We start from the raw sequence: 27,841 nt of genomic DNA, 5'->3' as shown, positions 1-27,841 counted from the left end.
TGTAAAAAGCTGCGTCTCCCTAACAGCGTAAGCAGCCGAATGTCCCTAACCAATAAAATTTGTTTACTTCATATATGCATCGTATATTTTTGAAGAAGTCTATAATACTGACTTCTAATAATATATTTACTTTTCCTCCGGAAAAACAATGTGTATATCAACTTGGAAATTCCTGGTAAGGTCTTACGGGACCAAACTGCTGAGGTCATCGGTCCCTAAGCTTAGGCACTACTTAATCTACCTTAAACTAACTTACACTAAGTACGACACACACACACATTCATCCCCGAGGGAGGACTCGAACCTCCTACGGGGGAAGCCGCCCGGACCGTGACAAGAAGTGTTATATCCTAGCCAGTAATGCCACCCGAGCCCGCTGCCAAAAAGGTTGGCAGCATCAAAGTCCGGCCGCCGTCCGCATAAGCAGCGCCAGCGAGACAGGAAATCGCCGCAAGTCTGCGCGCGCCACCGCTGGCTTCTGGTTTCTTAAGCGCTGGAGTCGCGAGCGCTAGGACAGTTCTGTATTCGCCGCTCAGTTGTATACTCGCCACCGAATTGTGTACTTGCTAGTCAGTTGTGTGTTCATCGCAGCAGAGTTGTTGTTTGTCGTCAGCCGACGCTGACCTAGCCGCTCCGACTCGAACTAGACAGATCTCTGTAGACACGGAGTTAACTACTGTGTTTCTGTATCTTCGTTAATAAAGATAAGTACCGACTTTTATTTAATCAGAGTGTTTGGGTTTTCATGTTCTGCTCACTGTTCCAGCAGACCGGTCGGCCCGCTATTAAAAGTGTGGCGGTGACTTCGTAAGCCGTTTCTACAGCGAATTGTTTGTCCCTACGAACGCCGCCACAAAACTGGCGACGAGGACTTCCGAACTCGTGTGCAGGGCTGGTTCAACTTGTTTCTGGTTATACTAATTATAGCGATAAAATTTTGGGGGCTGGTTTAATTTGTGTTCACTATGTCTGCCGAATTACAACAGTTGATCTTGTTACAGAGTCAGCAAATACAAAGTCTGGTGGAAGCAATCGCCAAACAAGCGGCTAATCCTCCAACACAACAGGAACAAGCACAGGCAGCACCACCTTTCCGTGCTTTTGATGCATCAAGAGAAGAATGGCGAGAATATTTCGCGCAGTTGCAGGCGCACATGACAGTCTACAAAATCACTGGTACTGAGCGGCAGCTTTATTTAATTTCCACTGCAGGCGTGGAAGTCTATCGACTACTTTGTAAGTTGTTCCCGGAATCCAAGCCAGAAGCTTTAGACTATGACGTTGTTGTTAACAAGCTTGCTGAGTATTTCGAGTCGCGAGTTCATGTGGCAGCAGCCAGATTCAAGTTCTTCAGATTAAAGAAACTGCCACATCAATCTAATAAACAGTGGTTAACAGATTTACGGGGCCTCCCCGTCAGTGCCGATTTAATTGTGTGTGTGGAGCTTCCTACAGTGATGTCATGTTACGAGACGCTATTACTCAAAACATTGCAGATTCTCGTATTCGTGCTGCTATCTATCTTAAAGTTGCCTGACCCGTCATTAGAGACTGTGATGAACATCATTGAAGCCCAAGATACTTTTGACTATGCTGAGTGTGAGTTAGATCAGCCATGTATTTCTCAATATGCCTGTGCTAAGCAAGTTATGTCACGCCCGCGGCCCCACCGGCAGAGTCAGACTGTAAACACTAGCCGGCCGCGTCATGTTAAACACGTTCGTCAGCCGCGTGTGCAAAATGATAGAGTTAAGTCTTGCCCTAAGTGTGTTCTTGCTCATCCTCGTGAACGTTGCCCGTTGAGAAACGCGGTTTGTCACTTTTGTCAAAGGAAAGGACACATCCCGACTGTTTGTTTGCGTAAACGCAAGAACAATTCTAGTGCTGCCCAGCCCATGGATATTCATGTTCTTCAAAGCCAGCCCGCCCAGAAGGTCGCGTTTAAAGACTCTTCCACGGTTCGTGTGGGTAATGAACTTGTTCGCAATAAGCCACCCACCCAGCCCTCTGCTATGCGACCCAGGCGTAATTCAAACGCTGTAAAACGTAATGTACAGACTGCAAGTGAAGCGGGAGTTGTTGTTCCACCCTCCCAACCCACGAGTTGTCGTAAGCAGCGAACACGCGCTAAACGCGCTGATTTTGTGTCTTCCGCCTCCACTGCACCGATCCAGAGACAGTGTAATAAACTATTTGTGAAGCTACGCATCCAGGATAAGACCTTCAATTTTCAATTAGACACTGGTGCGTCTGTGACTCTCATAAATAGTGCTACGTATGCGGCTATCGGCCGCCCTAAACTTTCAGCGGCAAAACATTCTTTGGCTACTTATAGTGGAGAACAAATTCCTGTGTTAGGTGTATGTAGCGTGCCAGCCACATTCCGTGGCAATACAAAAACAGTTCCATTCACAGTGCTCCGCGCTTCAGACAGTGTAAACATTTTCGGATTCGACTGTTTTGACTTGTTTGGCCTGTCTATCCAAGACAATGTGTTGCACATTAATTCTGTTGTTGTTCCTCAAGACAGCATAACCGATTTGTGTAAACAATACAGTGACATATTTAAAGACGAACTAGGTTGTGCTGCGAACTTTGCCGCTCATATTACGTTAAAAGATAATGCTCAGCTTCGATTTTTTCGTGCTCGTCCAGTGCCTCACACCCTCCGGGCACCTGTAGCAGATGAACTTCGTCGTTGGCAAAACAACGGCGTTATTCAACCCGTTTCAGCGAGCCAGTAGGCTTCTCCCTTAGTTATTGTAAAGAAACCGTCTGGCAAGTTACGTTTGTGTGCTGATTTTAAGTCGACAGTTAATCCTCAGACTGTCATTGATTCTTTTCCTTTGCCTAGACCGGACGAGCTGATGGATAAGTTAGGGGAAGCTCGTTTCTTTTCCAAAACTGATCTCCGTGAAGCATATTTGCAATTGCCCCTCGACGAGCAATCACAACAGTATTCTGTCATAAACACGTCGTTGGGGTTGTTCCGTTTTCTGCGTTTGCCTTTTGGTTGTGCGTCAGCTCCAGCTGTTTTTCAGCGTTTTTTGTCACAACTTCTGGCTAATGTGCCATCGTGTTGCAACTATTTAGACGATATTGTTGTGTCCGGTCGGACGCCTGCTGAACATTTCCGTAATTTGGAGTGTTTGTTTACAGTGTTGTCTCAGGCAGGCCTACGTTGCAACATCGATAAATGTTCATTTTTCCTTACGGAGTTGGAGTATCTGGGACATGTTATTAATGCTCAAGGCATTCATCCCTCCTAGTCACATTTAGCAGCTATTCGTGATTTGCCCGCCCCTCGCAATCTGCTGGAATTGCAAGCACTTCTTGGCAAATTGACATATTATGTTAGGTTTATACCTAATGCATCACAGATTGCTGCACCGTTGCATCGTCTCCGCCGTAAGAATGTTCCGTTTGTGTTATCAGCTGATTGCCAATCAGCCTTTCAGCAGCTTAAAGAGGCTTTATTGAATGATCGTTGTCTGGTCCATTACGACCCTAACAAGCCTCTGGTGTTAGCTTGTGATGCCTCTTCTTTCGGCCTCGGTGCTGTGTTGTCTCACCGCGTCGGTAACACCGAACGTCCTATTGCGTTCGCATCTAAATTGCTAAACAAAGCTCAGTGTAATTATAGCCAATTGGATAAGGAAGCGTTGGCTATTGTGTTCGGTGTCACAAAATTCCATCACTACCTCTATGGTAGACCATTCTATTTAGTAACAGATCACAAGCCCCTGACGTCGCTGTTTCATCCGTCTAAACCAGTTCCTCAGCGGACAGCTCAGAGACTACAACGTTGGGCTCTTTTGTTATCACAATACCAGTATGAGATACTGTATCGCCCTACAGCTCAGCATGCAAACGCTGACGCGCTTTCTAGATTGCCGATTGCTGCGGATGATGTCTTCGATTCCTCTAACGACTCTTGCCATCAGATTGACGCCGATGAGCATCAATCCCTCCGGGATTTTCCGATTGATTATCGTCAGGTGGCACGTGAGACAGCTACGGATCCTCATCTGAGTTTACTATTACGTTTTGTTCAACGTGGTTGGCCGTCCAAGGCAAAGGACATATCGGATCCTGTGGTTCGTCGCTATTATCCGCAACGTCATCTGTTGTCTATTTCGCACGGAGTTTTGCTGTTACGCACCGAGAATGACCAGCTTCGTGTAGTGGTTCCCCAAGTGCTCCAATCCAAGGTCCTCGACTTGTTGCATCAAGGTCATTGGGGAGTGGTCCGCACCAAGCAGCTTGCCCGCCGTCATTGTACATGGATCGGCATTGATAAGCAGATTACGCAGATGTCTACAGATTGTTCGACGTGTGCCGAACACCAAGCTGCTCCGCCTCAACGCTATTTTGAGTGGGCACGCCCTGCCGGTCCCTGGCAGCGAGTACATATTGATTTCGCTGGTCCATATTGGCATTCTCGTTGGCTCATCGTGATAGATGCATTTAGTAATTTTCCGTTTGCTGTGCCCATGCAGTCTACAACGTCTGCACAAACTATACAGGCGTTGACTTCAATTTTTTGTATTGAGGGTCTTCCAGAAGTTTTAGTGTCTGACAATGGTCCACAATTTACCTCTGCTGAATTTGAAAGTTTTTGTTCTGCCAATGGCATTCGCCATGTTCTTACTCCGCCGTTCCACCCTCAATCGAATGGTGCAGCGGAACGTTTTGTACGCACATTCAAGGATCATATGGACCGCCTTCGTGCTACGCACTCTCGTCAGCAGGCCCTCATCACGTTCCTGTCGTCGTACTGGACCACGCCACGCGACGGCCCTCCGCCTGCGGAGCTTCTCCACGGCCGTCGTCATCGCACCCTACTACGGTTGTTGCACCCCCCGGATCGACCCGCCGCTTCTGAGCATCGCACGCGTTTTCAGCGCAACGACGCCGCTTTTTTTCAGAGTTTATCACGGTCGCCGTCGTTGGGAACGTGGTACCGTGATAAGTGTCCATTGTCGCGGTTTTTATACTGTTCAAGGTGCTACTGGGGTGCACAGGAGGCATCAGAACCAGTTGCGCCGCGCTGGCCGCCCGGATTCTGCCGCTCATTCTTTGTCCACAGATTTGGTCCGCGGCGGGTTCCAGCCGCGCCTTCCGACTTCGCTGCCGCCCCCAGGGCAGCAGCAGCAGCCGTCGCCGCTACCACGCCGACAGCCCGTCCCGTTGATGCCTCCCGCGCAGCTTCATCCGGGAGCGCCCCAGGTGGTCCCTCCGGCGCCTGCGGTCCCTCTTCAGTCGCCACCGCCTTCGGAGCTGATGGACGTCGACCCCTCAGCCGGGCCGCCGTCCCAAGCGGTGGCTGTGCAGCCTGTCCTGCAGCCGCTTTCCTTGGGCACCCCCAAGGAGTCTGACACCGCAGCGCCTTGTCCGGCGCCCACTCAGCAGCCGTCGACGCAGCGTCAGGAGACGCTGCCTCTCTTCGTGGGTCCCGACGCCCCGTCGCGTCCAGTACCAGAAGCTGCGCCCGTGGTCACAGGCGTGCACCCTGACCTCGGTTTTCAGTCGGTGTTTCCCGAGGCCCCGCGCAGCCAATGCTGGGGTGCGGACCGGGGACTGCCACCGACAACAGTCTCCGCCCCGGTCTCGTCCGCTACGCCTGCGGCCAGACCCCTCCCCCGCCGTCGACGCTCGCCACGTCATTATTCAACGACGGTGCGGCGATTTGGAGGGGAGGAGTGTTATATCCTAGCCAGTAATGCCACCCGAGCCCGCTGCCAAAAAGGTTGGCAGCATCAAAGTCCGGACGCCGTCCGCATAAGCAGCGCCAGCGAGACAGGAAATCGCCGCAAGTCTGCGCGCGCCACTGCTGGCTTCTGGTTTCTTAAGCGCTGGAGTCGCGAGCGCTAGGACAGTTCTGTATTCGCCGCTCAGTTGTATACTCGCCACCGAATTGTGTACTTGCTAGTCAGTTGTGTGTTCAACGCAGCAGAGTTGTTGTTTGTCGTCAGCCGACGCTGACCTAGCCGCTCCGACTCGAACTAGACAGATCTCTGTAGACACGGAGTTCACTACTGTGTTTCTGTATCTTCGTTAATAAAGATAAGTACCGACTTTTATTTAATCAGAGTGTTTGGGTTTTCATGTTCTGTTCACTGTTCCAGCGGACCGGTCAGCCCGCTATTAAAAGTGTGGCGGTGACTTCGTAAGCCGTTTCTACAGCGAATTGTTTGTCCCTACGAACGCCGCCACAAAAAGAAGCCCTTAGACCACGCGGCTACCGCGCGCGGCCGTATATCAACTCAGAGACGTTTAATTCTGTGTAATCCTGTCACACACGTGTGATAGCAGCAGATGTGGTCAGTGATAGGTCGAGAGTAACCGACTGAAACTGAACTACTGGGCTGAGTTTTCGGACGAGGTCGGCACGAACGAGCCAGCAGCGGCTGCCAGCGAATTCCTCGCCAGAGCTGAGACGTCATTTTTCTTCCTGTTTTACGCATGGCGAACTTGTATACGAGACGTTAGCGAGATGTCACTATGCCACACACGAGCAGAATTTGCGCCCGTTCATTGCTACCCTCACTTCATTTTGTGTCATTATCAGGTGAATTAGTTCCTTTCTTCGTTAACATCTTTAGACTAGTATATTCCAGAGTCGACAAATGGCGACGTATTTATATACAGAAAGAAGAGGGGCGACCCAACTGCTTTCGAAAGAAGCACGGGAAAATTATTCAGGAAGTCTTTTTGATGGGTTTCGCTAACCGGACGCCAATCTACTCCTACATCGATACCTCGTAAGTTTCTGCAGGGTGGATGGTGGGCGATACATAATGCGACGGTAATATTTTCCACTTCATCCTGTTTCTGCCGTTGATGATACAAGAGAAGAGAGACTGGCAATATCCCACAGAATGAATGCGAATTTCTCTGATTTTGCCGTCGTGGTCTGTATGGAGTCTCATGTGACAGTGAGTGGTTGATTTCTTAATTCGTTTGGAACCTGCGCTCACGGAAGTTGTTGAGTAAGGCTCTTCACGTAACACAACATCTCGCCCCACGTCGATTAGCCTCTCCGATTTGTTTAATAAACACACAAGAGCGCGGCTGGGTAGCTTCCTGCTCTTTTCCAAAGTGTCGTAGTTCTGAATGGCTGCCCTGACTAGCTCGCTGCCGCATTGCATCGTGTAGCCGTACGTGGTATGTCTTACGGAGCTCAAAGTCTTTGCCTTGGGACTGCCAGTCAGCGGCTTACCGAGAGCATCGTCTGCTGGAAGGGACCCCACTCCGTGCCAAAGTGTTGGTAGAGTGTGGACGCTCATTTGTCATTCCGTCACGCTCCAACACTTACTGGGGAGAGATCGCTACCTGCTCCTGGCTTAAACCATATTCCCAAGTTTGCTTCACTTATGTTTCTTGCAGGACGCGTTATTTAAAAAATGTGTTTCCTGCTGAGTAATTTCTGACGTAGCATGTTTATTTAAAATTGTAACGGAGCACAGTGAGTTTGGAAACATGGGTCCACGTGGGTACACATTCCGCTTTCAACCTGTCCATGCTTGCCTGTTAGCCAGCTAGGCAAGAACGTTATCAGCGGAACGGGCAGGCTGCTTTAGAACCACCGAAGCCAAGCTATGCAAACCCTAGAGAGCTAAAAGAATCCTTCTGCCTGTCCTTCTTTCCGCTGTGCTGCGCTACATAGCACTCTGCGGGCCTTCATTGCGGTGTTAAGAGTAGTGTTAGCAAGTTGATGACAAGTCTTTTTCACCTGAGCATCACAAGAAGAGATTCTTGTGGGCCAGAAAATTGCAGATTTTATTTATACTTTTCGACTTTTCTGGGATTATTTATTTATTTTGATATGAATCGTTTTCTCTGCTACCTCACCCTCTTTGAAAGAGTAGTGGCTGTCCTCAATTCTAACCATCACAAGGTCACCTCTAAAATACGTTTTGGCTGGCTGGCTGATTTGGGTGGGGAGGGGGAACCAAACAGCGAGGTCTTCGACTTCATCGGATTAGGGAAGGATGGGGAAGGAAGTCGGGAGTGCCCTTGCATAGGAACCATCCTGGTATTTGCCTGAAGTGATTTATGTAAATCACGGAAAACCTAAAGTATAATGGTCGGACGCAGGTTTGAGCCATCGTCCTCCAGAATGCGATCCGGCGTGCTAACCACTGCGCCACCTCGCTCAGTTATACCGGGTGATCAAAAAGTCAGTATAAATTTGAAAACTGAATAAATCACGGAATAATGTTGACAGAGGGGTACAAATTGACACACATGCTTGGAATGACATGGAGTTTTATTAGAACCAAAAAAATACTAAAGTTCCAAAAATGTCCGACAGATGGCGCTTCATCTGATCATAATGGCAATAATTAGCATAACAAAGTAAGACAAAACAAAGATGATGTTCTTTACAAGAAATGCTCAATATGTCCACCACCATTTCTCAACAATAGCTGTAGTCGAATAATAATGTTGTGAACAGCACTGTAAAGCATGTCCGGAGTTATGGTGAGGCATTGGCGTCGGATGTCGTCTTTCAGCATCCCTAGAGATGTCGGTCGATCACGACACACGTGCGACTTCATGTAACCCCAAAGCCAATAATCGCACGGACTGAGGTCTGGGGACCTGGGAGGCCAAGCATGACGAAGGTGGCGGCTGAGCACGCGATCATCACCAAACGACGCGCGTATGAGATCTTTCACGCGTCTAGCAATACGGGGTGATTTTTTTTGGTTCTAATAAAACACCACGTCATTCACTGCATGTGTGTCAATTTTTACCTCTCTATCTACATTATTCCGTGGTTTATTCAGTTTTCAAATTTATACTGACTTTTTGATCACCCGGTACATTTTGTGTAGTAGGCAAAAGCATCTCTGAAAGTTGACATCCTTTGAACCTAAGAACGCTGTCTCTAGTAGTGCAAAGCCTACTACAGTAAAGTTTTGGAAGTCTAGTTTCTGTAACCTTTGTGAGTGCCAGTCAGGTGTATCCCGCGTTATACCAGTTGCGATTACTTCTTCTAGGATGTGTATTCGGTCGCTGAATTCAGACCTATCGATTTATTTGAAACTGCCTCATAAACGAACCACAACTTTTCCCTGATGGATGCAAGCTCTGTTTCGTGACTAGTATGTATTCCCCAATTGTTAATTTCTCCTCAATCTCCTTTAAGTTTGGCTTGTTCATTTCGATGCTCTCACCGTTAAGACAGCTGAGCTACAGTGAACCTACGAGCGCAAACAAATACCTGGCTAGTAACGTTGGATTGATAGCACAACCTGTTGTCAGATGCAGCAGGCCGAACGGGTCCCGTGAAGCTTGCCAGGCTATCTTATTGTTTGTTTCCGGTGGCTGCAACAATCCCACGGGAAAAAGCTTACAACACTGCATCACTGTATTCATTATTCGTCTGTAGATATCTCAGTTAGTGACGAACAGCTGAAAACGTTTTGAAAAATTGAATTGATTATGGTTAATTTCATACACAGAAAATAAATACATTTCAGTTAGATAACTCCCCTATATCCCTCACCCCCCTCCCAGCACACACTGAGAATTTCTGCTGTTTGTCACAGTGCTGGCAAGTCCTACCTCGGCCAGCAAGGTCGCCGGATCCCTTCTCAGCTGGGACCGTTTGGTACATTATGGGCAGGGCCCTCCAACCAGCTACGGATTTTGACCATTTACCACGCCAGTTGGACAGAATTTGGCACGATATTCCTCAGGAGGACATCAACAACCCTATCAATCATTTCCAAGCCGAGCCTGCATAAGGGCCAGATGTGGACCCACATTTTATTGAATAGCCCAGTTCGTGAAGCTCTTTCCCTTGAATAAACCATTACAATTTTCTCAAGTTGTCAACATTTGTTTATCTGTACCTGTACATCACCTGAACGCACATTCACACGTTATTTTCTTTATAAATTCGATCCGTCTAGTTCTATGAATATTCACACTCCCAAATTGTCGATGGATCCCAGATTTCCGGATACTCACAAATTAACAGAGCAGCAATAAATGCATTCACATAGTAATTTAACAGTGTTCGATGGCTTCAGTTATCATTCCATACCAATAATCACACATACAGGGATACGCACACGCATGCACGCACTCACACATATCTCAAAGTATCATTCATAACCTGGTAGACAAAGATAATCAAAATTTATACAACATAAGTAACATGTCGACAGAACGAAAATAATATTAACTAGCGAAGAGAAAATGTTAAAAGAGGTGCCTGGTTGTGATAAGTAGGATTATAAGACGTGTAGAATAGGCTGTGTTTACTTGGCAGTGTCGTTCGGTCAAAAGGTTTTCGTTTTTACAGAAAAAGATCAAGGAAAATGCTTAAAATAGCTTAGGTAATATGTACTTCACTATAAATTTCCCAACAAAGCAGCGTCTTTCACCATGTCAAGAGGATTTCCATCTAGTATCAAATAACGAAACACGTTATTTTCTTTGGATGGAGAAATGATATATAATTCATCTTTATGTTTCTGTCGTATGTTCAAAGTTGGTGAAGGATCAGAGACAGATTAAGCCCCAGCATCTGAATGTAATTCAACAAAGCAACAACGCAATGGAAGCACAAGATCCGACCGACCATACGAAGACAGAATGCAAGTTTCATTACTACTGCGGGGGTGTATCATCATTAGAAGAAGAATTCACGTGCGAACATAAATTTACTGCAAATGACCTATCCTTCAGATACATGGTCACGAATAAGTCATTTTATGAATAAACACTGTTTTCTTACAATTTATCCTGATATAACTGGGCTAGCACACATCTCAGTAAGGAATAAGATAAAGCATTCAAATGATTAGATGGTAAACGGAAAAGAGCCTGACTGTTAGGAAATGAAAATCACGCCAATTCTTCTTCCTTATACTCACGCTTGGTTTACTTTTTGTTTTCTTTCTTCTTTATTTGTCCCAGTTCGACAGCCCTTTGCGGTCTTTGCTGGTATCTGTAATTTGGACGTTTACTGCCAAATCCGTGATGCACGGTCTATGCTTCGTTCTGTAAATTCTCCTTCATTGACACGAGCGCATAATCAAAATTTGTTTTGCACAAAAACAAGAACACATTAAAAAAAGCTGAGACTCCTCATCTAGCTTAACTTTACAGGACCTTGTCACATGCTCCATTAGATCACCCTAACTTTGATTTTCCAAGCCTTCACTCACTGCAAGGAGCCGGCTTGAGTAGCCGTGTGGTTCTAGGCGCTACAGTCTGGAACCGAGCGACCGCTACGGTCGCGGATTCGAATCCTGCCTCGGGCATGGATGTGTGTGATGTCCTTAGGTTAGTTAGGTTTAATTAGTTCTAAGTTCTAGGCGACTGATGACCTCAGAAGTTAAGTCGCATAGTGCTCAGAGCCAAGCCATCACCGCAAGGAAAGGAGTGAATCTTGTTGCTGCACAAATACCCTGCTACGGACTCCTAAACAACAAGCATAACTTCCCACGTCCGCCTTATTCCTCAAGGTCCCAATGCTCCCTGGCCTAAATCACAAATACTAGGGTCCGGCGTGCTTTTTAAGCGGACCAAACTATTGTAGACGTTGTAACACAAATAATCGATAGATTTAGGCATATTTCGTACAATAGTTTATCTGTTTATTCAAGATCTTTGGTCGTGTAACTATGTAATAATTATGTTAATTATCCTGGGGTTATAAGAAATTACGCAGTAATCGTACCCTTGGCTTTATATCTAATGTTCTGTGAGTGTAATAATTCGTAAAAACTATATTTTAGTGGTTCATAAGGAGGGAAGCTAAATGTAAAATCAGTAGTAAAGGGTCTGGAAAAGCTGGACGTGGTGCGCAATGCGCTTGATTCCTTTGTGGTGACTGTCATATTCCAGTTCTGACTGAGACACTGCGTGGTCAGCGGCAGCCTTGGTCAGCTATTTTGGCTAATTTGGGTGTATAAATTGAGGCCAGAAGAGCTTGCGAGCATGTAAATCAGCCTCGGATGGAATGTAAAGTGGCCTGTCGACCACAGTATCATCCTTGGCACTGTTTGGTTAAATTAACGACACTAAGAATAGTTACATCAGGGCGTGGAAACATCAAGAACTACGGTTTCTTACCACTAATTTTATAGTCCCTGTAATTTTCCGCGCCAGCATTGGCGGCCGAGCGGTTCTAGGAGCTACAGTCTGGAACCACGCGACCGCTACGGTCGCAGGTTCGAATTCTGTGTCGGGCATGGATGTGTGTGATGTCCTTAGGTTAGTTAGGTTTAAGTAGTTCTAAGTTATAGGGGACTGATGACCTCAGAAGTTAAGTCCCACAGTGCTCAGAGCCAATTGAACCATTTTTTTTTAATTTTCCGCAAGCACCACCACCTTCAGCAAAACTGTTATCCAAATATGTACATCTAATGGACCAGATATTATGTATTGAATAATAACATTTTGTTTAACTCATAACATTCGTGTGCAAACCAATGATTATCCTCAGTCACATTCCTAGACTGGGTCCACTTTTTATTAAACTGATAACTTTGGCAGTAAAACTTTTTGCATTTTATTAACTGTGCGGAGTATGAAGTTTGGTTATATTTCTGTACTGTAGAATATGATTTACCCATATAATTTTTCATCTCAAACTTTCCTAAAGGTTGTTCATGAAGCTTTTCACTAAATAACAATTTCTATTAGAGTAATCAATGACAAAAGTATAAAGTGCTTATAGCTGTCTGTTAGTATAGGTTATAAAGAGACAGCAGTATTATTTCACTTTGGACAGATTTGTAAACTTTTAATTGTTTGTTTCTTTGTATATGTTGTTTTATAGTAGTTTTTCAACTTGTGTAGCCATTTACAAAGCCAGCATGACTTTGAGTTCATTGAGAGACTAGTTTCTAGGTCCCTTGTTAACTGTTGAACTAATTTTGCATTATGCAGTATACTTAAAGTAGTTACTAAAGATACTTGCCGTTTTTTTAATTTTGTGTATTACCTCTTAAAACTGGTTATGGTTGTCAAACCATACCAGTTTGAGGGATCCCATCAGCTACTTAGTTTATGCGATACATGAAAGTAAAGGCACTTTCTGAGCAAGTGCAGCAATCCGTACAATCATTTTTTCTGCACCAAAAACTTTCTTATAAATAATTTCTGTACCGCCAACTCGTGTAGAGTAACTTCACGTGCAAATTTCTGTAGCCCATAGTAATCAGTACTTTTTCAAATCATGATATTTTTGTGGTAGATAGTTAAAATAGTAGTAGTTCATGCTATTGCCAGTCAGGTTTTGTTAGTAGGTTCATAGTCCTTCTGCATATGTTCATTATACTGCATAGTAGATTTTACCAACAGTAAGTGCTATTGTAAGACAGTGTGCACTGTTGCATTTGTTGGTCATTCTGTGTTCTGCATAAGGGTTGGCTGTTGCATTGCTTGCTAGAACAATTTACAATATAATGTTGAGAGTAACTGTGGAAGAAGACATTAGTCAGGGTATCAAGTGAGGTTAGTTTTCTTCGGTGAAGTTTACTTCCTCTTTGCCATAAAACTTGATAGCTCATTGCCTAATTAGGTGGTCACCACGTGTGTGTTTAATTACAGTTTACTTTCGTATTCGCAGAAATTGAAATCAAAACCCATCAGCTTTGCTGTTGTTACTGTTTCACCTACCTCGCGATTACGAAATTATAGTCCGATATATTGTCATGGTGTACAGTCAAGGTCAGGCAAAAACTCCTCGTAGAAGGTTGAAATTATCTGGGACTGCCAATTTGGTAAGGAACGGTGGTTTTAAAACATCAGCACGAAAAGATGAAAGAGGTAATTCAAAGACATTCATTTAAAAACGTTACAAAGCCAAACGTCTTAAATAATGCATGGTACTGAGCTGAAGTCTGGTTAAATGGATCAGATTATCGGCTGATAAGAAGAATGATCACTAATACAGCCGTGTCAGTTTTTAGCGCACATCACCAACGGTATGATTTTTTGCAGAGACATCTTACACCCAAGTCCAGAGGTGTTACGATCCTAATTTATCACCATCTTCCTCAGCACTTGGTCTCACTGATCCTGGCGGAATGCTCAGTCAGGTGTTCAGAGAGGCAGAAGCAAAGACCTGAAGATTTAAGAGGGGTGCTTAAGTGTGACGGTGATCTTGATGTCCAAGTGTGTGTGTCTGTGTGTGTGTGGTTGTAGGCAAAGAAAAGTAGAGAAAGACAAAACGGTGTTTAATTCTTTTTTATGTTATTCCTTAACCTCTGTCAATTGTTCCAACGCAGAGGGACTGTAAATTAGATTCAACGACTGAGGCATTGCACTTTTTATCTAGACAATAGCGTCAGATTGTGGGGGTTGGAAGGTCACGTTGATTTAGGCCTTGCTTGGTTTGCACTTTTGGCAAATGCCGACTCATTCCTTAACGAAGGCTCCGGCCAACCACCTGTTCCATCTTCGTTTAACATAAGTGTATAAATATTTATACGTTATTAGGATTCTCTGTCTCAGTCGATAAAAAACGAACCTTTATAAGACCACTCTATTGTCTATCTGTCTGTCTGGCAAAGTTTACGAACCCTTTTTCTCATAAACGGGTGGACGTGTGAAGATGAAAGTTATATAAAAAAGTAAGGTCTATCGTCCCCTGACGGAGTAAAAACTTCTGAATAAATGCCATCATAAGATATGGTCCTTTATGTCTCATACTTTGATTTTCCCAAACTGACTCATCAAAACCTAAAGGGTACTTCACGTTGATCTAGAACCATGAAATATGGCGGGCAGCAAAGCTTCACAGAAAACCTAATATAAAAATTGGGAAGTTGTTAACTTGTATTTATATCACACGGAAAAAATATTTCTTACCACTCGTTATCCATCTGTCTGTCTGTATGCTGTGTACCAAAACAACTTTTTATCAGGAGGGGTTAAACTATCAAGTCTAAATTTACGTTACATACGAGATCCTCAGGCCCTTGGTGGCGTAAAAATTTTAAGGTTTTAAGTCAATGTAATGAAACGAGGCGTCCATTTTACTCGCAATCTCTCATCAAAACCTACAGAGCAGGCCCTACTTCCCGTTGAGTTTGAATCATGAAATTTGACAAGACTCAAGGTTTCACAGTATAAGTAAGGGAAAAAATCCTAAAATTATTAATCTGCAATTATATAACATGAAAAAAATACTTTTTGCTTTCGTTATCCGTTTGTCTCTCTGCCAGCCTGTTAAGACCATCTTTCCTCAGAAATTACGATGTCAATTGCGAAGTTACTCAAAAAATTCAAACTTAAAACATTTTCGAAAGTTTCAGTATTTCTGTGACCGATATCTTGCAAGTATCGACTTCGATAATAGGCAAAAAATCGAGTTTCACGATTATCCAGATAAATGAAATATCTACATGCATAATTATGTTTGTACGGAAGCCTCAGATGGCGAATCCTATTCGCAATGGGGCAGTTTTTTTTGCATATGACTTGCAGTTTCCTAGTACTTACAAATGCTACATTAATGCAAGATGGCCCTTGGACGAATAAATTATTGTGTGAAATCTTATGGGACTTAACTGCTGAGGTCATCAGTCCCTAAGCTTACACACTACTTAACCTAAATCATCCTAAGGGCAAACACACACACCCATGCCCGAGGAAGGACTCTAACCTCCGCCGGGATCAGCCGCACAGTCCATGACTGCAGCGCCCAAGACCGCTCGGTTAATCCCGCGCGGCAATAAATTACTAATCCTTATATTAATTCTATGTGTTTCACCTCCTTACTCTTAACTAACATCATGTGTTCATCGTATTGAATTTCATTTTATAAGACTGCGCATAATGCCCAAGCGGTGTGTGTGGCTACAGAAATTCACAACTGAGGTTGGCAGACGATGTGATAGCACGTGTATTCTGTTGTGTACAAGCGTCAATGTTGCCCCTATTTTAAAATTTCCTCTAGAATGTTAGTTAGATTTTTTTAATTCATACATAAACAGTTTGGTCATTTACATAATGACATATCTGTGAATAGTACGTAATTTGAGGACCAGCATCTTCAGAATCCCCTGCATAGTGATGTTTGGGTTCTGAATTGTTTTACAGTTCCAAACAGTCGTGATCCCAAAATGTGTGCATAACACTATCAGTAAACAATTGCGGCGTGCTCTGTAATTCACAGCGATGTTGTTTAGTAACGATCCCTGGGAGCGTTCGCAACAATGCAGAGTCGCTGCAAGCGCCCTGTGTCGTTGCCTAGCAATACTGCGATTTCTGCCGAAGCTACAACAGTGTCGTTACGAAATCGTGCGCTTTCTTAAACCGAGAAGAAGCTATCGATATTCTTTTGTGAAGTGATAGACCTTTTCTTACAGCACAAGAGCAGCTGTCAAAACCTCATTGTGAGCTTGTGAGCTTCGCAAGAAGTCTTTGCTCCACTTTTGAGGGCAAGAGAGGACACAAGTGCTAACAGGTATGACGCACAGTTTTGCTTTCATTCATTACTCGTCTTGCAGCACGCAATATAGTGTAATTACAGTCACTATAACGCAGGCGCTTCTGTCTGAGCGTGTAAGTAGAGAATTAGTGTGGCACACTGAAGCTTTGTTTCCCAATGCTGATGCGAGCTGCCGACACCTGTTTACCTATCGGAGGTAAATCTCTCGGTGAGATTTTTATAGAGCAGCAGTTACTGTCAGCTTGCCACGTAGTTTAAAAACTTCGTTGAATATATTTGTGTAACCTGCTTACTGCATAATGTGATGGTGTATATGTAGTGGATTCGCGTATTCTCAGAGTGTGTCAGAAGCTTAATGGGATAAAGTAGTGATTCTTATACTATACGTCTATTTTGACCAGCGATGTAATGACCAATGCACCTATGCATAATGAAGGATGCATAATCTACATGACGTCACATCCATGAAAATATTTTAACAGTTAATGAAAGAAAAACTTTTCATCACTTGAGTTACGCAAGGGGGTAAAAAGTAGCACCAGTTACAAATACGACACTCAGTCATAGATTGATAATGTAGTACAGTTACCAGAGAGGGGACCGAAACGTATCGCAGAGAAAGCTGTACAACGGTACAGATTTTTATTTCTAGCACGCCGCAGTATTGCTTCTGACTCACTGCACGGACTCAAAAATGAAACCACCGAAAACCATTAAATTAGCCATCGGTACAGAGCAATTAAATTCTAAACATACTACAAGAGGTGACGTCATAGCAAGTTATTACTATTACATCACTGGTGAAAGCTGCCTTTACAGTAGCATCGTAAATTCCTCCAGATCCGTTGCATGTTGCCAAATTACCACCAAACTTTTTCCCTTATCGATGACATATCTGTACCGTCTCTTATTACTCTTTCATCGTGTACTGTTATTTTTTGCCGTCTGTGAAGTGGTAGTCGAGTTGAACACTGTTGCCCGGTGCATAGAGCCATGCTCAGTACACTTATCCGCCAATCCCTGGGGTGTTCAACGTAATTTCAGGTAACTTTGCTCAGTTTTCACATTTCTGGGCATTTTCTCATTGCGAAAAGTAATTATTATGTCGTACGCGTAAGTGTTTTGCCCACGTGGTGGTTAGCATTTAATATGGACTTTGAGCTGAATTTGTGCTGCGAAATTCAGTGCGCTCTGTTCCTATAGACAACGGCGCTCAGGTTGGTGTCGTGTTCCTTGACTTTAGGGGGACATTTAACATAGTCACGCATTGTCGATTAGTAGGGAAAAATACGAGCTTACTGAGGACCGGGCTAGAGTAGTGACAGGATTCAGTATTTCCTCGCAGATAGAACTCAACATGTCGAGCCTGACGGAATACAATCTACACACGTCAAGGTAATTACTTGCGAAGAAATAAATGTGACAGAACACTCTGTTACGGTTTCCACTGTATATAAATGATCTAACAGAAAACGCCCGAAGCTCTTGAGGACTGTTCGTAAGTGATGCAATTATCTATAATAAAGTAGCAACGCCAGAAGACAGTCTCTGGCAATTGACCACGAACGTAAATAAATGTAACACATTGCGGATACATAGGAAAAGAAATCCACAACTCTACAACTGGACTACAGATGACAAATTACTGAAAACTACACACACCGTAAAATATTTAGGAGTAACTATCCATAGCGACCTTAAACGGAAACGACTACTTAGAACAAATAGTGGGAATAGCAGACGCTAGACTCATCTACGAAATAAATGGCTGCCAGGGCACTTCTTCGCCTGGTTCTTGAGTGTTGTTCATCATTACTTTCACAAGCAGACACAACCCACGTCGTAAACCATCATATTGCGTTTCAACCAAAATCATTTGGTCCTCTAGAAAGAACGTGGTGGCTAGAGTAGTGTTATATATTTTTAAGTGTTTGATACTGCATTTACTTTATCTATGACACATAAATGAAAGAGTCTGTCGTAGAGGTTACTGTTATTTAATCCCTAGATTATTGCAGATTCCGAAGTTCCGTTATAATTTTAGTGTATGTTGTGCCATATGTACTTTTCATTACTCTTGCCAACTTCAGCGGAAGATCCTTAAGCTTTACATCTTCCAGTAATTTATTTGGTTTAAACTTGTAAAATAATTTATATTTCTAATAGCTGTTACCCGCGTTATGATGAAAACGATCTGTGTAGATCTCCCTTTACAGGATCCGTTTTGTGCATAATTCACAACTGTTTCTGCTCTTACACTATCTGTTCTCTGTACTTTGTACGAAACGAAAGAGGGAGGGTTAGGCTTTAATGTGCCGTTGACATCATTACACAGAAACACGCTCGCAATTTTTTAAGCACGGGGAATGATATGGGCCGTGACCTTTCAAAGGAAGCATCCCGGCATCTGTCTGGAGCGATTTAGAGCATTCACGGAAAACAAAATAGACGCCCGCGGGATTGAACCGTCGTCCACTCGAATGCGAGTCCAGTGTTCTAACAACTACAGCACCTCCCTCGGTACTATCTACGAATATATTTCATAAGTTGTGCAAAACGAAGCTGCAATCCTGGTTTTCGTTATGTGTTCATTTTCAAATACGGGATACACTGATGACACGCTACATTCCTATTGCACCTATTCCAACAACAGTTTAATATCTTTAAATTCTATCTTTCAGCTTTTTATGCACGCTTAAAAAATGCAGAATTCCTACCATCACATCCAGGGATTTTTTCTTTCTAAGGAGGAAAATTTTGAGCTCGAACGCTCAGAACCGCACGAAACCATGCTTAGAGTTAACACTCGACTATAATAACAACAGCGATCTGTGTCATTTCCATGCAAGATTCCGGACTCGCCTGCTAGCACCATCAGATGGTGACGTGTTGTAGCTGCACTAAAAAGTGCTCGACTCGAGTGAATGGTACAGCTGCAGTACGAATGAGTCACTTGGAGTGTTCGCATGCGGGTTTCTGTGTATGCTGTGTACAGGGATATAATGAAGGGAATTAATGCTGCGAATGTGATCCAAATATTAGGGAGAATATTGCAACGCGCTAAATACGGGAATTCAAATGGTTCAAATGGCTCTGAGCACTATGGGACTTAACATCTTTGGTCATCAGTCCCCTAGAACTTAGAACTACTTAAACCTAACTAACCTAAGGACAGCACACAACACCCAGCCATCACGAGGCAGAGAAAATCCCTGACCCCGCCGGGAATCGAACCCGGGAACCCGGGCGTGGGAAGCGAGAACGCTACCTCACGACCACGAGATGCGGGCAAAATACGGCAATTAAATCGGGATCGAGGACAGAGAATGCGCAGATGTGTTATATAACTTAATAATTCAGAGATATAATGGGGACGACACAGAAATAAATGATCAATAGATAGGTCAATAGATATTCTGATTTTGAGGAGCAGGAAGAACCCGAACCTAAAGGTGGCTGTTCAAGCAGTAGCCGACGTTTTCTCCAGAGCAACAGGAATAGTCCAGGCAGGAGTGAGTACCAACTGTCTCCACCCAAACAGTCGAGGCCCAGTATTAGAAGATATTGATGACAGCGTCCTGAAGAAAATTGATGAAGACTATTACAGTCGTGGCTTCAGTTCCCATAGCAAACTAATGAGACGTAAGAAGTGCATAGAAAGTAAATCAAACTGCAAGGTAAACCTAAATTATGTGTCTTGTAAAGACGAGCAGGATCTCTTTTTAAAGGAAACAGATTGTCGCCATTACATTTTATAGAAGATCACGCAATATCGTAATTTGATAGCGCATGGTCGTATGGGTCTAAAAGTTCACTATTGACATCAGCAAATGTGGGCTCTAGAAGCGTCTCAAACAGTTGGATTGGTCAATTTGAAAGCTTCTGTTTCTTTTATCGAGAATCTTCAGGCTGAATATGGTATTTCATCCAAGTATATTTTTAGTTTTGTTACGCATAAGGACGTAGAAGACGATAATAGTATACGTCAGAAGGCACGGCAGTTTGTGGAGGAAGTGAATGTGTTTATCGCAGAACGGGGTGGGAAAAGAAGGTGTTTGCAACAGTGGCCAGAGTCATGTCCTGTGTGACGTGTCTTCATCATGAACACTGCCTCACAAAGGAGCGAAAACTACAAAAATGCCGTTGCAATTTGCACGTAGCTCTATCCACAGCTACACAATTGATGTGGCTTTACAATGACAGGCAGGTTAGCAAACAGGTCGTAGATCTGTTTCCAAGAGGCACAAGGTGCTTTAGGACCAAATAGTTCAAAGAAACCTGATACAACCTGCCCACGATGCATTCAAGAGCAGACAAGCAAGTGTATGAATGATTAAAGAACACCTGAAACGTTTTCCAACTTCAGTCATCGGTGAACATGTGACACGTGAAAAGAGCCTATTTCTGTGTGATTCCTGGTCAGGTCATACAGATCGTAGCCTTCTAGATGCATGTTCTCCAGGCAAAGGTGTTGTACGCAAGATATTTCCACTGAAAAGAGCAGAATGTTGCCAACCCCTTGACGTTTACTTCTTTACGCAATATAAACTCTGTTATTATTATAACTACTGATTTTGCAAACTTCAACGTGAGAAATCCCAAATGAAGATAGATGATCCTTATTAAATCATCAAACTTCACTCTGTGATTTACGATCTGTTTTCTGTACCAAAGTATACGATGATATTGCAGTACCCTTGGCGAAAGGCAAGCTATGACACTGACATACCCACGTCATCATTCGAAAATGTAATTGCTGTGACTTTTGATATTGGATGGGCTGCATGCGAAAGTGATTTTGAATGTAGAAAAGTGGCTTTACTGATGTGTGTACACTGTTCTCTTCTACTTTTTTGAACCACTTCAAGCAAATCCCGCATTTTCACTGTGAGGGCTAACATATACAGTACCAGCTGTGTAGGATATGCGTACTTTGCGCCATTATAATTATATTAAGCAGACAGTTTTTGGCACTATTGATTGAAAATGATTCACTGACGTTATTGAATTGTGAGGCGTGTTCTTTAAGTAAGTACCGTTTTGAAATTAAAAAAAAAAAAAAAACATGCTAAGATGTCTGAATAATTTTATTTTTACATGAAAGCCTGTACCTTAATTTACCTTTCTACATAATTTCCGTCAATATTGAGGCACTTGTCATAACGGTGTACCAGTTTGAGAATACCCTCCTCATAGAAGTCTGCCGCCTGACTTATTAACCACTGCACCACCTCTGTTTTGAGTTCGTCATCGTCTTGAAGACGCTGACCGGTCAGGTGTTTCTTCAAGTGCAGGAATAGAGGGTAGTCACTGGGCGCAAGATCGGCGGGGCTGTACGGAGGATGATTTAGAGTTTCCCATCGAAAAGATGTGATGAGATCTTTGGTCTGATTCGCCACATGAGGGCGGGCATTGTCGTGCAGCAAAACGATGCCCTTACTCAACTTCTATAGACTGTTGCTTTGATTCTGGTGTGACGTAGGCCACCCGTGTTTCATCGCTGAAGAATTATCTCCTTCGCTGTGGTACCGCTCAAGGAAAATCAATGAACGGTCTAAACGTTTGGTTTTGTGCACATCCGTCAACATTTTCGGTAGCCAACGTGCGCACAATTTTCGGTAATTCAAGTGCTCGGTCAAAATTCCATACAAAACACTACGAGAAACATTAGGAAAGTCATGCCGCAAGGAGGAAATCGTAAATCGTCTGTTTTCTCTCACCTTATTGTCCACTTTCTGCACCAAACTTTCATTAACGACCGAAGGACGCCCACTCCGTCGTTCATCATGCACATTTGTGCGGCCATCTTTAGATTCTCTCACCAACTTTCTTACCATTCCATCACTCATAATGTTTTCTCCGTAAACTGCACAGATCTCACGATGAATATCGATCGCTTTTAGGCCTTTAGGACTAAGAAATCTTATAACAGCCCGTACTTCACAGTCGGCGGAACTCACGATTATCGGAGGCATCTTAAACACTCGAGTACACAACGTAAACAAGGAAGAATCAGACTGTAATGGCGTCAGTGCGTAGATTAAGGTACAGGCTTTCATGTAAAAATAAAATTACTGAGATATCTTATCACGTCCTTTTTTAATTTCAAAATGGTACTTACTTAAAAAAACACGCCTCGTACATGTAATTTCACTCCCATGGTGCTGACATCTTGTTACTTTGTTTCCCCTTTTAAAATATCACCTTCTTTAGTGTCGTTCTAATCACCGTTTCGCGCGGTTCCCAGCGTTCTATGTTAAAGGTGTCGCTGACTAGTATCTATTAGTTTTATTGTGATCATGTATTGTTATTGGATCTACATAAATATCTGCACCTGCTGTTGTGTCTACTTCTAAAGCTTTTCGTTGCTATTTACCCCAGACGTCAATACAGAATATTACTTCCCAAATACAATGACAAAGTTTTTAGTATCCGCAGAAGTCACAGCAACGCCGCTACTCAACACGGTTGGTGCACTTACTTGACAGTTCGGCGATGACTCAGTAACAAGGTCGGGGAAGAGTGTAAGGAACTCAGCGTGCGAATTGAACTACGGGAGGCGGAGCATCCGAGCCCACGTAGATACGCGCTCGCCAGTACACTCAACCCGGGAGGCTGGCCACTGAGCACACGACAGCTGTCGGCACGAAGCGGCTGCTCAACTAAGCCGCAGTACTGGCCAGGTCTGCTTACTGCCGCTCGGAAGTACAGTAAACACTTCCGTCAGAGGGTCTGCCAATATGGCGTGTTCTCCCTTCATGGCAGCTTTCTGAGCTACACCGTTGTTCTACCCCTGCCACCCCATCTTCCTTCATTGCGGATACTGAAAAGTCCTTGGACCGAGAACTGTTAGCAAAAGTAACCCTAGGAGATACTTATTCCGCAACAATTACCCCACATGTAACCCTGAACTTCAGGTCTGAAAGAACAGTCATTTGTTACAGTATGTCGACGCTTAATGTGTAACTGCAGATTGTGAGTCTTAAGGTGCGTTTACACCTGTGCGGCTGGCGTCTGGTCGCTCTACACCTGTAGCTTGACGCAAACTCAAATACAGGGTGTTCCCGTAAGTGCGTGCCAAAATGTGACAGGACATAGACAAAGGTCCACTGAACAACTTGAGATGGGCAACATCGGGTCAGAGAAGTCAGTTTAAGGAGCTGTGGAAGTAACCCCGTCTACAGCTTTGTCTAGCATTGTTGGTTTCCCGCTTATTTACAACTAACATGCATAAAAGTTTACACATACTGTGCTGCTTATTTATGTGTACATTCTTCATTTTCTGCAAGGAAACAATGAGGATGAGCCTGATTACTAGGAGGTCATGATGCATGTTTTTGTATAATTTACTTGTCCATGAGGTGGCTCTGTTGTATTGTGTTTACATTGTCCCATGAGAGAACTTGCTATGAATCATCGACAGACCCATTCATTACTCAGTGCTATTCAGAGACTTACAGACAATACAACGGAGCAGTACCGGTACAATATTTCCTGGTCGCTCGAGTGTAAGGGGAGGTCCCACTCCACTGCCTGCGAAGTCGCCTAACCTGACTCCTCATCATTATTTCCTATGGGCATATCTAAAGTCACTTGCCTACGAGGCCCAAGTGAATACCGATATAGAGAGGGAATTAATTCTTTTTCTATTTCTGTCATTTCACTATGGGACTTAACTGCTGAGGTCATCAGTCCCCTAGAACTTAGAACTACTTAAATCTAACTAACCTAACAATATCACACACATCCATGCCCGAAGCAGGATTCGAACCTACGACCGTAGCGGTCGCGCGGTTCCAGACTGTAGCACCTAGAACCGCTCGGCCACTCCGGCCGGCAATTATTTCTTTGAATTGTGGTTGCCCATGACGTGATTCGAAACACACCAGGGATGTCTGTCAGGGTGAGTCAAAACCTTGTTCGCCGATGTCTTGCTTGCACTGAGGTTGATGGCCGTCAGTTTCAGCACATTTTGTAAGATACAGTACAAAGGGTACGTTCATTGTGTCAGCGTTGCTATTCGCAGTTATCTGTAACTAATGAAATTGAAAAGGTACATAGTAATATGATTCTACTCCTGTTACCTCCTTAAACTGGCCTGCCTCGGGCAGGGGTGTGTGTTATGTCCTTAGGTTAGTTAGGTTTAAGTGGTTATAAGTTCTAGGAGACTGATGACCTCAGATGTTAAGTCACATAGTGCTCAGAGCCATTTTTAAACTGGCTTCTCCCACCCTAGTTTCCATACTTCAAATTGTTCGTTGAAGCATCCTCTATGTCATGCGTGCAAGTGCATGCCTCTTCCACAACATGTGTGTGCGAGTGATTCCATTCACACCAGTGTTCACAGTGGGCGCCTCCGCATCCGTGTGGCCAAGCTACAAGCAAACGGTGACTGGCCGCAAGGCGCACAGGTGTGCTGGTTCAAATGGCTCTGAGCACTATGGGACTTAACATCTGAGGTCATCAGTCCTCTAGAACTTAGAACTACTTAAACCTAACTAACCTAAGGACATCACACACATCCATGCCCGAGGCAGGATTCGAACCTGCGACAGTAGAAGGCGCGCGGTTCCGGACTGAGCACTTAGAACCTCTCGGCCACCGTTGCCGGCTTTAGGAGTACTGCTACTCAGTGATGAATTCTGTAATGAATGGGTTTCAGCAGTGGGTAATACAAAATAGAAGCACTGATGCTGAAATTGCTACAGGCACTGCAATCTGGCTGAAGCCGGAGATAAGCTCAGCCGAAATGTTTGCGAAGAACATAACTGTGTTCCGAAGGGGGAGACTAAACACGTTTGGCGGTGGCGTGTTTGTTGCTGTTAGAAACAGCTTATCTTGTCGCGAAATTGCAGTAGATAGTTGCTGTGAGTTAGTATGGGCAGACGTTGTTATTGCAAACCGGAATAAAATAATAGTAGGATCCTTTCACCGACCTCCAAATTCTGATGATACAACCTATTGAAAGTTTATTTAAAGTCAATACCACCATTAGACTGTTGTTCATTTACAGTGTTACATTTACACTTACACAACCACGATTTTTACTTCAAAGTGCCATTATCAAGTGATAACAAAACACTTGACAATGGCACTTTGAGGCCGAAATCATGATTGTGTAAGTGTAAATGTAACACTGTAAATAAACAACAGTCTAATGGCGGTAATGACTTTTAAGATATATATTATGACTGTGGCCCCGCAGAATGAAAAAAAAAATTGTTAACTGATGAAAGGTTCAAAGGAAACTTGAGTTTGATTTCAAACACGTACCCGACTCATACTATTATAGTTGGTGGTGACTTTAATTTACCCTCGGTATTTTGGCTATAATACGCGTTTAATTCCGGAGCTACGCATAAAACATCAGCCGAAATTGTGCTAAACTCATTCACTGAAAATTATTTCGAGCAGTTAGTTCATGACCCCACACGAATGTGAAACGGTTGTGGAAACACACTTGACCTCTTAGCAACAAATGATCCTGAGTTAATAACGAGCATCAAAACGGATACAGGGGTTAGTGAACACAGTGCTGACGTAGCTACAATGAATATTGTAACACCCAAATCCTCCAAAAATAAACGAAAAATATAGCTATTCAAAAAAGCAGATAAGAATTCACTTGACGCCTTCCTGAGAGACAAACACCATTCCTTCCAAATTGATAATATAAGTTTAGACCAGATGTGACTTGAATTCAAAGAAATAGTATCGGCAGCAACTGAGAGATTTATACCAAATAAATTAAAAAAAGACGGAGCCGATCCTTCGTGGTACACAAAACGCGTCACAACAGTATTGCAGAAACAACGAAACAAACATGCCAAATTTAAACACGCGCAAAATCACTAAGACTGGCGAACTTTTACAGAAGTTCGAAATTTAGCGCAGACTTCAACCCGAGATGCTTATAATGGTTTCCACACCGAAACTTTGTCTCGAAATCCGGCAGAAAATCCAAAGAGATTCTGGGCGTATGTAAGGTATGCTAGCGGCAGGACACAATTAGTTCCTTCTCTGCTCGATGGCAATGGAGATACTGTCGAAGATACTGCTGCCAAAGCACAGTTATTAAAGAGAGCCTTTCGAAATGCCTTCACAAAAGAAGACGAAGTAAATATTCCAGAATTCGAATCAAGTACAGCTTCCAATATCAGTAACATATTAGTAGATATTCTCGGAGTAGTGAAGCAACTTAAATCACTTAATAAAAACAAGTCTTCTGGTCCAGACTGTATACTAATTAGCTTCTTTTCAGAGTATGCTGAGGCAATAGCTTCACACTTGACAATCACATACAACTGTTCGCCCAACGAAAGATCCGTACCCAAAGGCTGGAAAGCTGCACAGGTCACACCAATATTCAAGAAAGGTAGTACGAGCAATCCACTAAATTACAGGCCCATATCATTAACGTCGATATGCAGCTGGATTTTGGAACATATTTTGTGTTCGAACGTTATGGATTACCTAGCAGAAAACGGTCTATTGACACAGAAACATGGGTTTAGAAAACATTGTTCTTGTGATACACAACTAGATCTGTACTCACATGAAGTGCTGAGTGCTATTGAGAAGGGATTTCAGATTGATTCAGTATTTCTGGATTACCGGAAGGCTTTCGACACTGTACCACACGAGCTGCCTGTAGTGAAATTCCGTGCTTATGGAACATCGTCTAATTTATATACTGGATTCGTGTCTCATTTATATACTGGATTCGTGATTTCCTGTCAGGGAGGTCACAGTTCGTAGTAATTGACGGAAAGTCATCGACTGAAACACAAGCTATTTCTGGCGTTCCCCAAGGTAGTGTTATAGGTCCTTTGCTGTTCCTTATCTATACATACGATTTGGGAGACAATTTGAGCAGTCGTCTTAGGCTGTTTGCAGATGACGCTGTCGTTTATCGACTAATAAAGTCAGCAGAAGGTCAAAACAAATTTCAAAACGATTTAGAAAAGATATCTGCGTGGTGCGAAAATTGGCAATTAACCTAAATAACGAAAAATGAGAGGTCATCCATAAGAGTGCTAAAAGGAAATCGTTAAACTTCGGTTACACGATAAATGAGTCAAATCTAAAGGCCATTAACTGAACTAGATACTTAGGAATAACAATTACGAACAACTTAAATTGGAAGGAACACAGAAAATGTTGTGCGGAAGGCTAACGAAAGACTGCGTTTTATTGGCAGGACACTTAGAAAATGTATCAGATGTGCTTTAGAGACTGCCTACACTGCGCTAGTGCGTCCTCTTTTAGCATACTGCTACGCGATGTGGGATACTTACCAGACAGGATTGCCGGAGTACATCAAAAAAGTTCAAAGAAGGGCAGCACGTTTTGTATACCGCGAAATAGGGGAGAGAGTGTCACAGAAATGATACAGGATTTGGGGTGGACATC

The 27,841-nt window shown here is 43.6% G+C and overlaps 1 protein-coding gene across 1 annotated transcript in view; it reads left to right on the top strand.

Moving 5' to 3' along the window:
* LOC126482200 (uncharacterized) overlaps positions 1-27,841 on the top strand; it is a 69,314-nt gene that overhangs the window by 21,270 nt on the left and 20,203 nt on the right. Inside the window, exon 2 of the mRNA XM_050106178.1 lies at positions 5,090-5,475. Coding sequence (XP_049962135.1) covers positions 5,090-5,475 — 386 coding nt within the window. The remainder of the gene's footprint in view (positions 1-5,089; positions 5,476-27,841) is intronic.

The sequence above is a fragment of the Schistocerca serialis genome, chromosome 5, assembly GCF_023864345.2.
Source record: "Schistocerca serialis cubense isolate TAMUIC-IGC-003099 chromosome 5, iqSchSeri2.2, whole genome shotgun sequence".
In the NCBI taxonomy this organism is placed as follows: domain Eukaryota; kingdom Metazoa; phylum Arthropoda; class Insecta; order Orthoptera; family Acrididae; genus Schistocerca; species Schistocerca serialis.
This window is presented reverse-complemented; position numbering and strand designations above follow the sequence as displayed.